Below are 14,424 nucleotides of genomic sequence, written 5' to 3' on the forward strand. Positions count from 1 at the left end.
CATTTACAAATCTCTGCAGTTCTTCTGGGCATCGTTTTGTGTTATTGTGGGTTTAATGGAACTCACCAAGTTCATTATGGGTTGGCCTGCTTAACACACACACACACACACACACACAAAAGACACACACCCTATTGTGGACAAAAACTCAGACCCGACAGCAGGTGCGGTTATAAAGCAGCTTTATTATTTATTATTGAGATTCACGGTGAGAAGAGTTTCAGAAAAGCAGACAATCAATACATGAAAGTGTCAGGGCTCCTCTGAACCCCGTCTGTTGGGTGGGGTCCAGTTTTATACCCCTAGAATGCGTGATTTAATATCATTATGAAATGCAACAGTCAACACATTTATTATACACAAACCTTTAGCCCCTTCAACGCCCCTTGTGCAACTTGATTTCTTGGCTCCTTTTGTTATGGCGTTCAGATGTTAGCTAAGGGAAAACGTGATAAGGCAGACTCATGTGTGGAATGCTTAGACCTTGAGTCCTTTGCACAAACATTTTTCTGTTTGCTAAAACAAAGCATTCTATTACATGGTTTTGTAAAGCCTACTTCTCAGACATGAATTAGTACAAGGGAACGAAGAGAACATTCGTCTTCCACACTATCCAGTTAAGTAAGCACTGATTATGAGGGATGCCTGCTCACCCAGCACTCCTAAGCCCTCCACATAGGGACTCACTAGCTTCCGCATGAACAACAGTTAAGTGGATAGGATTGGTGAACTTTGTTGGGATGCATTGTGCAAAGACAAGAAGTAGCAGCAATATTGACGTGTAGTAAGCAATATGAAAATTGATGCAATGTATGGTATTGTGCAATCTAGATACATAAATATAGTCAATAGATATGGAATATAATAAATAGATATAGACAATACAGCATGGTGTGAGGTAGTACATGACAGTTTATGATAATAGTTGTTTAAGAGATGTGTAAAAAATGACAGGTCAGAATGTTTCACAGCAGTAGGATGTCAAAGAATGTCAAAGTGCTGTGTGCAAAATACTTAAAGGTCAGTATGAGATTTTCAGTTTTTTTCTATATGCAAACTAGTCTTTGCAGGAAAGTGGCTTGCATGTATAAAAGTTCTGTGTCAGCAGGTTTTTAAAGGTGGTTGAGGCAGTGTGGAAGATCCCAGTGGGCAGCATGGTGTTGAGGAGTCTGACAACGTGTGGGTTAAAACTACCGTGCAGCCTGGCAGATCTGGCTTTGATGCTGCTGTATCTTCTCTTGGATGGCAGAAGTGTGAAGAGTCCATGTGAGGGGTGTAAGGGGTCCTGCACAATGCTGCAGGCCTTGTGGGCACTGCGGTTGTAAAATGTGTCCTGTAGTGAAGGGAGAGGCACCCCAATAATGTTCTCTGCTGTCTTCACTATCCTTTGCAGGCGCTTGCGGTCAGATATGTTGCAGTTGCCATACCAGGCCGTGATGCAGCTGGTCAGAACACTCTCAATGGTGCCTCGGTAGAACATGGTGAGAATGGAAGCGGGAAGACTTGCTCGCTTCAGCCGTCTCAGGAAGTGTAGTCTCTGCTGGGCTTTCTTGATTAGTGATGAGGTGTTATGCGTCCATGTAAGTTTCTCAGTTATGTGCACACCAAGGAACTTGGTACTCCTAACAGTCTCCACATCTGAACCGTTGATGCTGATTGGGATGTGGGCAGGATGTGTTTTTCTGAAGTTCACAATTATCTCTTTTGTCTTGTCAACACTGAGAGATAGATTGTTGTCTTCACACCATGCAGACAGCCATTCCACCTCATCTCTGTTTGCTGTTTCATCATCCCTGCTTATCAGTCCCAGCACCTCGTATCATCCGCAAACTTGACGAAGTTGTAAGTATTTTCCATTATGTTATGACACCACCTTTGTTTTATTACAAGGAATTCAATCTTAGAGAACAGGCATGGGGTGTTTCCTAAGCAATCATTCTTAAAATTCCCCAGATTGTGAGATACCTGTCATGTCATGGCAGCAACAGGATAAAATGTTGCCCCTGACGTCCCATCGCTATCTAAGATTGATGGATAACCACTTTATAGAATGCAGATTGAATTCTTGATCATAGTCTTTCCTCCTGCAAAGAGAGAATAGTTTCTGTTTTAGGTATTTGAGATTTGCTTAATGACTTGGTTGTGACAACAGATTGGATGCTGTCAGGATTGGCTTTGGCTTGTTTCTGACTAGTTTACCTCCATGTCCTTTTCATTCAAACCTCTGACTCACCTTGAGTCAGTATCTAACTTAGACCTAACGCCTAATATTACATGGTCCCCAAGAGTAACCGAGACACGTAAAAGTACACACATTTATGGTGTCTCTGTAGACACTAAAGTCTGACACACCTTGGCCTCCGATAGTAACCTAGACACATGGCGACCGATGCACCTTGGGCATTGCTATTTACCAGCCAATGACGCATTGCTCCAGCTGTGCTCTCCTCTGCTGGGAATGTCCCACCTCAGCCTGCTAACCCTGTGACAAAGAAAGTGTCTCTCATGTTGCAGCCAGGATTTTCCCCCTGATTGGAGTTCAAAGTCGTGCCTTGGGTCTATTTTGTCTAATTTTATTTCAGTCCTGCGAATTGATGTTTATTTCATTTCTTAGGTACGTTTTTCTGTTTGTATGTTGAAAATGAGGAAGGGCCTTAGTTATGCTTTCTGGGTGATCCCACAGGGGGCAGGGCCACATGCCCATCACCGCCAGGAACAGCCCTCCATCTTGTTTCAGGGAGGGCCTCCCATAGTTCCTGGTGGTTCACTCAACGTGCTAGAAAGTGGAGAGTTTTTGTGCTATTGCTTGTGTTTTCTTGATTTTTCAACCCTGTGCTTTGTTTCTCAGCTTCGTGCTTGGATTTCGTTTTGTGACTGTGGTTATTGATTTTCTGAATGTCTGCTCTGTTTTTGATCACACTTCTGGAGTCTGTATTGGGACTTTGTTTGGTGTGTATTACCTTGCCTTTCAGGCAATTTCTTTGTGCTCTTTGGAGCTTGAGGGCTTACACAACCTTTGTTAAAATAAACCTTTTATTTTATAAAGATTTTTTTTTTGGTCCTTTGAGCTTCTAGTCAAGGCATTTGATGGCTTTTGGAACTCCCCAAATCACGACAGTGTCAGTCTCTTGACACCAGGTGCCGTGTATTTATTTTATTACTTAAGTCACTCAAGATGTACAGACAAAGTAGAGAAATCTCAAAGTAAAAGTGTATTTATTAAAATGGAAATGATAGCAAATGAAACAAATGACAGAAAATAGTAACAATTAGCAAAGCCTGGTTGTAAAGTCATAATAAAAATACACACTTACTTGAAAGTAAGAAAATCTTAAATAATACTTTCCACGAAAGGTAGAAAAACTGAACTTTAGCAGCTAAGAAAACATCACTGGCTACTCTGACGATGCTTAACTCTCTGATAATAAACGTCTGTATAAAACACTTCATCTAGTGAAGGGTACTTATCTGTTGTGTCTCCAGCTCTCTTTACTCCCATTTAAAATCGTATATGCTGTAAATCTATACTAATAAAAGGCAAAGCCCTCACTGACTCACTCACTGACTCACTCACTGACTCACTTATCACTAATTCTCCAAGTTCCCGTGTAGGTAGAAGGCTGAAATTTGGCAGGCTCATTCCTTACAGCTTACTTACAAAAGTTAAGCAGGTTTCATTTCGAAATTCTACACATAACGGTCATAACGGTCGATAACGGTCAACAACGTCCGCCATGTTGAACTTTCTTATTTATGGCCTCATTTTCTCGAAATTTGGTAGGCGGCTTCCCTCCACTAACTGAAACCAATGTACGTACTTATTTCGGTAGTATGATGCCACTGTCGGCCGCCATATTGAACTTTTCAACAGTCTTTGTTACTTATGGGCCCATCTTCAAGAAATTCTATCGATCAAAGAACTGTCACTTACCGAGTGGTTTCCATGCCCGGAGATACCACCTACCTTTTCCATTCTCTTTGTTACATATTGCACGGCCATATCAGGCTCACTCTTGATATCCGGAGGAACATTGTGTCTTATGTATTGAATGACTGGGACAGGTTCAAGGTGTGGACTGATGACGGTACAGGAGATAATTATACTACACAGGAGCACTAGAAGAGTGAAATGCTTAAGCCCTTCACCTATGCATCTGCATGTGAGTTGATGGCTGCTGCTGAATTGTTTGGTTGTCTCTTTCAAGTGTACCGAAATGGCCAAATATTTTACACCTTTCGACAACCACCAATGCCTCTTAAACATCTTAGATTCACAGGTGACGATTTCAGTAGTGGACACTTTGATGTTTATGAATGTTTAAACTCTCAAAAGCTGGATGTGATTTTATCGATCAAACCGGTTGTGTGCTTACAACGCTTGACAGATGCCGAATGTCACTTCAACACAACAAATCCTGCAAATACTGTCGTAATTGAAACAAACCATGAAACTCAAACCGATTATGACAGCAGCAATCCAAGTTGTGAGATTTGAGACAAGATTACTGTTCACATGGCCAACTGTACGTTGCATGCTCAAGAGTAAGCTCAGCGCACAGCTTGGTCATGTTACAACCGGAGGGCCGAACTGACAACATGGTATACAAAGAGATCCTTAACAAATAATTATTGCCATATTGTCCCACAGTTTAAAAAGGCTTAATTTTCTTCTTAATAAAAATTTGAATGCAGTACTTCACCGCTGCAAAGCGCGGGTATTTTGCTAGTAAACAATAAACATAGAGTTGAAAGAAAGCAGGGTCTCACAGCATTGCCTTTGACAGCACTGCTCTGTGTAAGTTAACCGTGAGTGACATCCCAGAGTTCACCTGCAGGTCATCGCAGTTCATCTTATGACACAAACTTGTGAACCAGGCAGGCTTTTCATATCCTGACTACAGTCTCAAAATGATGATTAGACCACCAGAGAAATCCCACCTTAGCTAATCACCTCTGCTGTTTATGATGGGCAGTCTGATACGGCGAGGAAATCCCATTGTGCAGCCATTTATGTCAAGCTTGACAGCTGCATGCCTACACGTGGTGAGCTTCTCCCCCAAATGGCTGTTCGATGTCAGTACCCCTTTATGTTTTTAACAGAATGTCATTAAGCAATTGAAGTATGCCAATTACAATCCAGTCCATAACCTCTGCAGTCCATTGGCACCTTGGAGGAACAGCTGTAAGACACCATTTGGCGCCGGCATGCCATGTTAGGCAGTGTCTGGGAGGTCAGCAATCAGACTAATCAATTTAGGTATTTTGTGAACCTGCTCTCTTCACGTCCACACTGATGTGTTTTCATTTAAAAATGGGGTTTTTAGACAAAAACAATCTCTGACCATCTGACGCTCTTTTCACATCGTTTATAGAGGTATCTCCATCTACACTAAGACGACTGTAAATGCACATGACATAGCCTTTTTCCTTCACTGGGCAAGTGCACGTCAGCAGAAACAGGAAGAGGAAGTGTTTTCCTTGAAAAGATTGGTTGAGCCTCAGTCGACTGGTAAATTATTCAACTGTACAAAATGTAATTTAGATGCATACAAATAAGCAGCACAACAAGTGCCATGGAAAGCAACTGCTCTGTATCATCCATGTTGGTATGTGGTTTTCTTTTGTGAAGGATGACCAATCAGAGAATAAGTATGAGGCCATTTACAAAGCGTGATTAGAGCCTGTGTTTTCAAAACTCTTCATTTTCACCCATCCACACACTTGGCAGGCAGTACCATATATGCTCACATATAAGTCAGGTCTTGAAACCGGAAAAATCGATCATAAAATCAGACCCCGACTTATATGTCCTTTCCTCCAAACTCACATCGATGTATCGAAAGTATCGATATTACACATTTTCAGTAATATGCAAGTTTATTAGAAATTATTTTTAAAAAGAATTTGATGGTGAGAACATGATTATAACGTTATTAAACGTGTCATATTGTGTAAAACAGGACCTGATTTTCCTTCTGCATTTATCATCGCCGAGCATTGTTGCCAGTTAGGCGGTTTTCACTCTAAATTGGTCTTCTTTTCAAATACCATTGCGGGAAAATTTAGACGGTGGCAGGTTGCGGTTTTTGGGCTAGTTTTTGGGTGATATTTCAACCTCATCAATGACATCATATCGAACAGTTATTGTATGACGTGTGAAAATAAATGCACGGACTTGTATTCTTTCAAAAATATGTTTGATTGATTATACGCTAGTTATTGGTTACATCAAACACTGATAAAAATTTCGGAGCATCTCGTTTAATCATATCGTCATCATGGGTAAGTGGCTGAGTGGGAAAATCCAGAGGATTCCAGCAGACACCACAAAAGCTTTCTGCAAGTATTGCTGATGTGAAATTGGCGCTCATCGGAGCGATTTGAAGTCGCACTGTGTAACTGAAAGGCACCATCGCAACACAGGTCCTCATTCTAATGCTCAAAGTCTTTTTGACGTTGGATGTCAGCCTGCAAAGTCGGCGGTTGTTGACGGCTCAGTCAAGGTTGCTGATCTGCAGTTAGCTGTACACATCTGACATCTACGCTTCATCTATGGAAGACAATAACAGTGATGACCTTGATGCTTTAAATTTCTGCTAGCTGACAATGTTGACAATGTTCTGAAATGTATATCCTTTTCTACTAATGTTACAGCTAACATTGTTGTACATCCATGGGGTCTTGTACCTTGCACACCATGAACAATTCATGTATATGTCTTTCTGTTTGTTCTGCATACACTACGTTTATTTGTTTATGCTTTTCTTTTAGCGTGATTCTTATTTTCTGGCATTTGTGTTAGCTCTGACACTGTTGATGCATGTCGCTGTGCTGCACTTAATGTCATGTTGTGTCACTGGCTGTGACTAATATTATAGTTAAGGAAATGCATTTATGCAGTGATCTTCAAATACAAAACACTGCAGTAATGGAAAAATGATGACTTTTGATTATATTTCTGTTATATTGTTTGATTTGTTAAGTTTTATTGGGCTAGTTTTGATACTTTTGGGCTACTTTTTGGCCTAAGCTTGGTGAGAAAAATGCAGACCCTCACCATTCACACTGGTAGGGCTGCGGTCCATCAGCAAAAGCAGAGGAGCTGAGTATGTGAGGCAACGGCAGAAAGAAAGCGAAGCGTTGTTTGGAGTTATTTTACTCCACTGAGTGAGCAATGATGAAGCAAAATGTGATAGGTGTCAGAAGACCGTACCGATAGTGCGGCAACACCACAAACCTAGTAAAAACACATAAAAGTCAGACATGTTGCCGAACACACGCAGTTACAACAGAGATGATCTGAAGACGGCACTGACACTCAGGCTAAAATGTCTGACACGGTTGCCAAAGGGCTGTAGTTTAATCTTGAAGAAGCCTTCGAGAAAGGCAGGCAGTACCCAGGTACAGTAACGTTAGTAATGTAATCCGATGTACAAGTATGTTGTTGTAATTGTTTGAGTAGCAAATAATCAATGTCTCTTTTTAGGGAGGATTATATTGCATTTATAGCTTGACAAATGGACAAACTTAATATATATATATTATGTCCATGTATATATGACTGTATATTATCTTTATATCCCATTCCCTAGCATTAGACCAAAGTGTTACTCAAGCTGTGCTAAAAGCAGTAGTCCTGAGCGTTATCCTACAATGTTATTATAGTCACGTCTTCTCCTCTCACCTGTAGGAGTTTCTAGTAATAGTAGCGTCTCGTTAAAAATGTTTTTTAGCAGCCCAAGTATCACACTCTCTTGACACGAGCAGTGAGGTTGAAAATCCTCTCATCAGCAGTGAATTTCTCTTTAGCCACTGAAACTGAAGTTGAAGCGAAAGTTAGCCTGATGAATCCGAAAGTGACGCTTGGTATTTGCATCATGTATTATAGTTTTTACACTTTTGACTGCGTACTTTTAGTGTTTTGTACATTTTATAGTAAAAAATTTTAAAGAAGTCATTTTTTGAGGCAGAAAATGCAACACTTTTTACATGTTATTTTCAAGAAAAAATGTAATGCTAATGTTTGTTGCTGTTCCACGGTGTAAAAGGATTCAGGGTTTGGGGGCAGCCACCTGTATACTTCAAGTATGGCTGCCAAAGATGAAGCTTTGGTTCATATTAAACTGGTCTAAACAGATCTCAGTCCTAAAAATGACCCAACAGACAGGCAAACATGGCGGCTTTAAAGTCAGGCAGGTGAAGTGATATCATCAGGATAGGAACCGGAATTGACGTCCTCGGGGCAGGAACTGGAAGTGATGTCATTGGGCCCGGAACCGGAAGTGATGTCATCGAATCCAGTCGAAATTTCCCGTGGTTGGTCTGCCGATGAAAAAGAGAAAGGATCAGTGCACCCTGGTCTGGCATATAATTATCTTCATTTGAGCCCTTTAGCTGCCTCCCCTGTGCACGTGTGTGATACACTGATTGTCTGCAAGAACTACATCCATCCATTATCCAACCCGCTATATCCTAACTACAGGGTCACGGCGGTCTTCTGGAGCCAATCCCAGCCAACACAGGGCGCAAGGCAGGAAACAAACCCCGGGCAGGGCACCAGCCCATAGCAGTGTCTGCAAGAACTAAACATGTTTAATAATTTCTGTTAATAAATAAGCAAATACATCTTATCTTTGGCACTATATGTAATAGTCTACTAACACAAAGTCTTTAAAGTGCGACTTTTTGATGTCCACAACTACTGTAAGGTTTTACAGAACATTAACTATTCTTGCAAGACAATACTCTGGCTGCATCAGTATTGGTATTGGCATTGGTATTGGCAATACTGGCCTCAGTATCACCCAGTATCAGATCGTAAAGAAAATGAGCAGTATCGTCTGTCACAAGCCACAATCCCTATTTGCTAAGTAACATTAATTCTGAGGCAGTGGCGAGATGGGGTGCTATTAGTGAATGGACTGGCAAAATGGCCATTTCAGGCATGGAGTAATCTGCATCGCCATCTGAATTCCTGTGCCTACTGTGCATAATAGTAGGGTTTGTGTCAATGAGTTTGTGACGATGTGGGTTCTGGCTCCACACTCCCATTGCTGTTGGAAGCACTTGAACCCAACACCGTCGATAATGTAACCGAGTGAGCTAGTCAATGGAGGCAAATTACTGAGCAAGGGGAAGGTAGAAAGTGCAACAGTGCTTTTATTAAAAACCAACAAAAACAGTGTTCCATAAATAGTGCAATTTTTCAATAAATAAATCCATAAAATGAAAAAAACGTGGAGATTAAAACAACAATAAGAAAAGACAATCCTTTAAAACGAGAGGTTAAAATGATCAGGAAGCAGTCTTAAAACGACAACAACTCTGGTGCTTCTTTTCTGGATGCGTCTTACCTGCTTATCCCGTTAGGGCTTCGCAACAGGCAAGACACGCTCTGCAGCTGCTTTCCTCTACACACCCACACGAGACTGGAGACCTCCCGATCCCTGGCTCCGGTATGGCACTCATCCCAGTCCCGTAGAACTTGGTTTCCCACAAAGGCCAGGTCGCCCACGATGGGGATTCTAGCATCAAGTCTCCCGACTTCCGCTTCCTTTCCATGGCCTCTCTGTGGCCAGTCGCCTTCCCTTGGTCACTCCCGCTACCTGATCGCTCAGCGGGAGCGACATCAACACAAACACCTGGGTGTCGGCCTAACACCCAGCTTCCACGCAGCTATCCACGAGCGCTCATTCGCTCGCCCGTCCGCTCGCTCTTCGCAGCTCGCACTCCCTCTTTCACCGACCTGCTTCCTCTCCTGCTCCCGGTAACCTCCGTCCTCTTTCCTTTCCTTTTTCTCTCCGATTGTTTTTTTTTTTTCCCCCTCCACACCGACTCGCGCTTCTTTTTAAAACCGTGAGGGGCCATCACAGCTGTAGCATTAGCCACGGGAGCAATCACAAATGTGGGCAGTTCCTCACCTGTGCACACGGTGAGAAACGCCCACATCGACGACCGTCCCGCGGCTCGCTACAACAACGCCCCCCTCACGAAGCCGCCTTGGGTGCGGTGATTATTTAAAATGAATGGCCTTTTCTCAACGAGCTGTGGACCCATAACACCACATTCCACCCCCCATAAAACTCCAGTTGCATGGGAAGGCTCCACACCACTGCCAACCCAATGCAACTGGAGCTCAGGTCCACAGCTCGGCCACTCTACACTGCACTAAAACAATAAAAGCACTAAAACAATCCCACTAAAACAAACCAACCCAAGCCCCCTTCATAAAAACAGGACATTAAAAGAATAAGAACTTTAAAAGACAAATAAAAACCAGCAATAAATGAATGTCCTTAAAAAGCTCAGTCCTTAAAAATGTCCTCCTCCGGCTTGGGTACGTGGGTCCTTCCAAAAGTCAGTTACCAATCCCGCTTGCTGCTCTGTCTCCTCTTTTGCCTCCACTGACTAGCTCACTCGGTTACATTATCGACGGTGTTGGGTTCAAGGGTTCCCAAACAGCCATGGGAACGTGGAGCCAGAACCCACATCGTCACAGAGTTGCATAGTCACATTTTTGCAGAAGTGCGTTTCAGGCTATGCTGTAGGTTTGATGTAAGAGTATAAATCCCCCTTAACTGTCAGATCAGCTAAACCACGTTTTTAGTAAGGAGACCAGATCAGATCAGATTGTGTAGTTAGTATAACGTTGTTCACCTAAACAAGTAAGTAAATATTTAGCAAATAGAATTTCATACTGCAAAGATGTCTTCAGGCCACTTTTACACTTTATATTTGAATTTGAATGAAGTTAATAATACAACCACTTTTGTTGGAGGACCTAAATTTTAATTCTTTATCTAATTATGCTCTCATTTTTTTGGTTATCAGTTGATTTGAAGTTTGTTGCATGACTCAATTTATAAAATGCCCCAAGTCAGGGATTGCAACATCAAGTGCAATAAAAGAGCCTGCAATTTAAGATCACAAGGCTGCAGTCTGGACGGTGCTCTGACAAGTCAACCAGGACATTTGTCTGCCATATTGTTGGATAAAGTGAAAGGTCCTCCCCAGCAGGGATGAAGAACATCTCTTTGAAAACAATCTTTAAACTCAATTTGAAATTTCTTGACTGACAGCCCTGTGGTTGAGCTGTGTTTCTGGCAAGTGTTGCCAGTTCTTCTTCCTGAATATTTGTTTTGTTTTCTACTAAAAAGGTCATTTATCAGTTTTAAAATTACCTTCTTACTTCTCTGTCTTTAAGGTCTGAAGAGGAAGTTCTTAAATTCATGCAGCTCATGAATTCTGTGTGGAATATATGTGGGAGAGATGTTGTCACAGCCTTTGATCTTTCAAATTTTGAAAAAATATGTGACTTAGGAGGTAGGAAACATTATCATTTTAACATTTACACTTTTCTATGTGGTAATTTATTGTATAGCAATAATGATTTTACATCTCTTCTCATTCGACTACAATGAACCAGCACTCTGTCCAGGGTATGCACCCAATGCTACAGGGATAAGTTCTGGCCTCCTGTACCCCTAATTTTGGATTAAATGCTTTAGAAAATATAGGAGTGAGTGGACATGTCAACCTCTGGACTTGAATTTATGGTGCCGATCTATTTGTTGTTATGTTTTCCACTTTGCTGTAGGACAGGAAGAGAAGGTATTGAGGCACGTCCAGATTTTGACTTTGCACATTTTAGGCCTCTCTAAACATGATTTGAGCACTTTTGGAGTCATATCTGTTTATGTTTATGGATGGGAGTCCATAGCCATGTTAATTCAAAAATGAATTGCTCAATGAATGTATAACATGTGTGGACAGTAGAGTGCACTGCAGCTCCTCAAACTCAGAACACAAATGCAACCACATTGTCAAGGCTTCAATAAGCGTGATATTTCATTAAATCCTAACCCTTATAGAAATTTTGATCCTCCTTCAACAAACTTTTACCACTTCTAGAATTCCTCTGTCTCTCCTCCAGGCAACTGAGCTCACCTGGATGAGGCCAGGTGGCTCCTTTTATCCCGGCACCTGGGAGTACTTCTGGTGTCAAATGATTACAGCCTGGAAGCACTTCCGGGTCAGATTGAACCTCCTTCCACGTGTGCACCTTTCTTACAGCTTCCCCCCCAGACAGAACCCACACACCCCAACAGGGCTGCTCACCAAGACCATGGCATCCAGGATACATTAAATCTCAGAGAAATGCTTCTGTACTTACAGATTTAATTGTAAAAAGATAGAGTGCTTAGTGCTAAGTCTTAGAATTTGGTTCTGGTTACACTCCTGAGCTTTTTGGTAAACCTCTGTCAATTCCCATTTCCTGCTGTGCTTATAGTTAGACCTCCTGATTTGTTTTTTTTGGTTTTTGAGAATAAAGCTGGTGCTTAGCAAACACTTTTAGCTCTGGAATCGTTAAAATGCACTCCTCTCCTGGCTCATTTTAAATAACAACTATTGTAAGTGGCTGCTCAGTAAACACGGTGTCAGTATATGAAATTTTATAAAACCCAAAGTCGGTGAGATGAGTCTGGGCTGTAGTCCAGCCAAACTGTGTTGTGCTCCTATTACTGGCACAACTCCGTTAGAGTCCTCATTAATGGGCCTATTAATTTGAAGAGAACTCACACCGGTGGATTTTACTCTACAGAGACAGTGGTAATGAATTTTTCATGCACATAAAGTAGGCTTTGTACACGGAAAGGCAGGTTGTTACATTTACATTAACAAATTACATTAACTGCATTACAAAGATATTGTCTGTTATACCTTCATTGTTATCACTCTTTAATTGAATATTGTTTTTTATCAGTATGCTGCTGCTGGAGTATTTGAATTTCCCCTTGGGATTAATAAAGTATCTATCTATCTATCTATCTATCTATCTATCTATCTATCTATCTATCTATCTATCTATCTATCTATCTATCTATTGTGGTCTATTGTGGGCTTGTGCCTCCTCCAGACCGCGAGGGGGTGTCCGTCCTGGTTTTGTTGGGAGCCACGGGTCGAGGGCATGGAAGCCCTACCCTGTAGGGGCCCGTGACCACCGCCAGGCGGCGCCCCGATGCCGGTTCATCCCGTGTGGCCCTCAGCCGGGGATGGAGCTCGGCCGGGACGCCTTAGAGGACCAGAGGAGGGCGTGTGCCTCCTCCAGACCGAGTGGGGGCGTCCGTCCTGGTTAGACAGGGGGCCTCGGGTACAGGGCTTGGAAGCCCAGCCCTGTAGGGACCGTGGCCACCGCCAGGCGGCGCCCAGTGCCTGTTTATTCGGGAGCCGCACTTCCGCCACACCAGGAAGTGCCGGGAGGAAGACTTTGTGTGGTGCCCGGAGAGCCGCCGGGAAAGCAGCCGACACTTCCGCCACGCTGGGGCGTGGCTAAAGAGAAGAGGCCAGAAACACCTGGGGCTCATCCGGGGCATTATTTAAGGGGCCGCCTCCCTCCAGTCATTTGGTGGAAGTCGGGAGGAAGCAGACGGAGCTGGAGAGAGGACAGGAGGCGGCCAGAGGAAAGGCACAGTGACTGTGGGCCCTGGACTTTGGGGGATTCAGTGCCAAGGGCGCTGGGGTTGTGAGTGCACGTGACTTTTATGATTATTGTATATATTGTAAATAAACGGTGTGTGGGGAGAAAAATATGTTGTCCGTCTGTCTGTGCCGGGGCCAGCGGTCACACTATCTATCTATCTATCTATCTATCTATACATATAAAAGGCAAAGCCCTCACTGACTCATCACTAATTCTCCCACTTTCCATGTACGTGGGAAGCTGAAATTTCATGTGCTCATTCCTTGCAGTGTACTTATAAAAGTTAGGTATGTTCTGTGTCTTATTACAACACCCAAGTGGGGAAAACGGGTGCTAAACTGTATATATAGATAGGGGAAACCCCTCCTCACTATTTCTGCGACTTCCAATATACGTAGGAAGCCCAAATTTCCCATGCTCATCCTTTACACAGTGCTTACAAACGTTAAGTATGTTTCATTTCACGCCATGCCCCGTAACGAATTTTCAAGGATAACGTCTTCTTTTTGGCGGTTCTCACCATTATGCTGCAAGAAACGTTCGGAACTGACCTCTCCTTTTGGCGGTTTCCTTCCTTATTTCTGTTAACAGACAATTTATTTCACGGCAGAGACGCACAAGGGCTGTCCCCAGTCCCCATTCTTTTTTCCGCACGGCCGCTGTCCACACACCTACCTCTGGTTGGCTCCCTGCCTATATACATTAACGACATCCCGCGCTCATGTGCCTCCTCACTCGCTTCCTTACTTTCCTCAACTGTTCGTCGTGCTCACTGCTCCCTGCTTCTTTACTCCACTGCTTCAAGCCTCTTATTGTTCGCCTTCCTTCACGTCTTCCTGCTGGTGACTCCTGCCTTTTCGTTTACTCCACTGCTTCAAGGTTGTCATTGTTGGGCTTTCTTACTTGCTCACATACATCTTCCTGGTGCTGACTTCTGCTTTCCA

The 14,424-nt window shown here is 42.8% G+C and overlaps 1 protein-coding gene across 1 annotated transcript in view; it reads left to right on the forward strand.

The window, feature by feature from the left end:
- The window catches only part of asmt (acetylserotonin O-methyltransferase), a 75,808-nt gene that overhangs the window by 25,996 nt on the left and 35,388 nt on the right, over nt 1–14,424 (forward strand). Inside the window, exon 5 of the mRNA XM_039743555.1 lies at nt 11,204–11,322. Coding sequence (XP_039599489.1) covers nt 11,204–11,322 — 119 coding nt within the window. The remainder of the gene's footprint in view (nt 1–11,203; nt 11,323–14,424) is intronic.

The sequence above is a fragment of the Polypterus senegalus genome, chromosome 2 (genome assembly GCF_016835505.1).
Source record: "Polypterus senegalus isolate Bchr_013 chromosome 2, ASM1683550v1, whole genome shotgun sequence".
NCBI lineage: Eukaryota > Metazoa > Chordata > Cladistia > Polypteriformes > Polypteridae > Polypterus > Polypterus senegalus.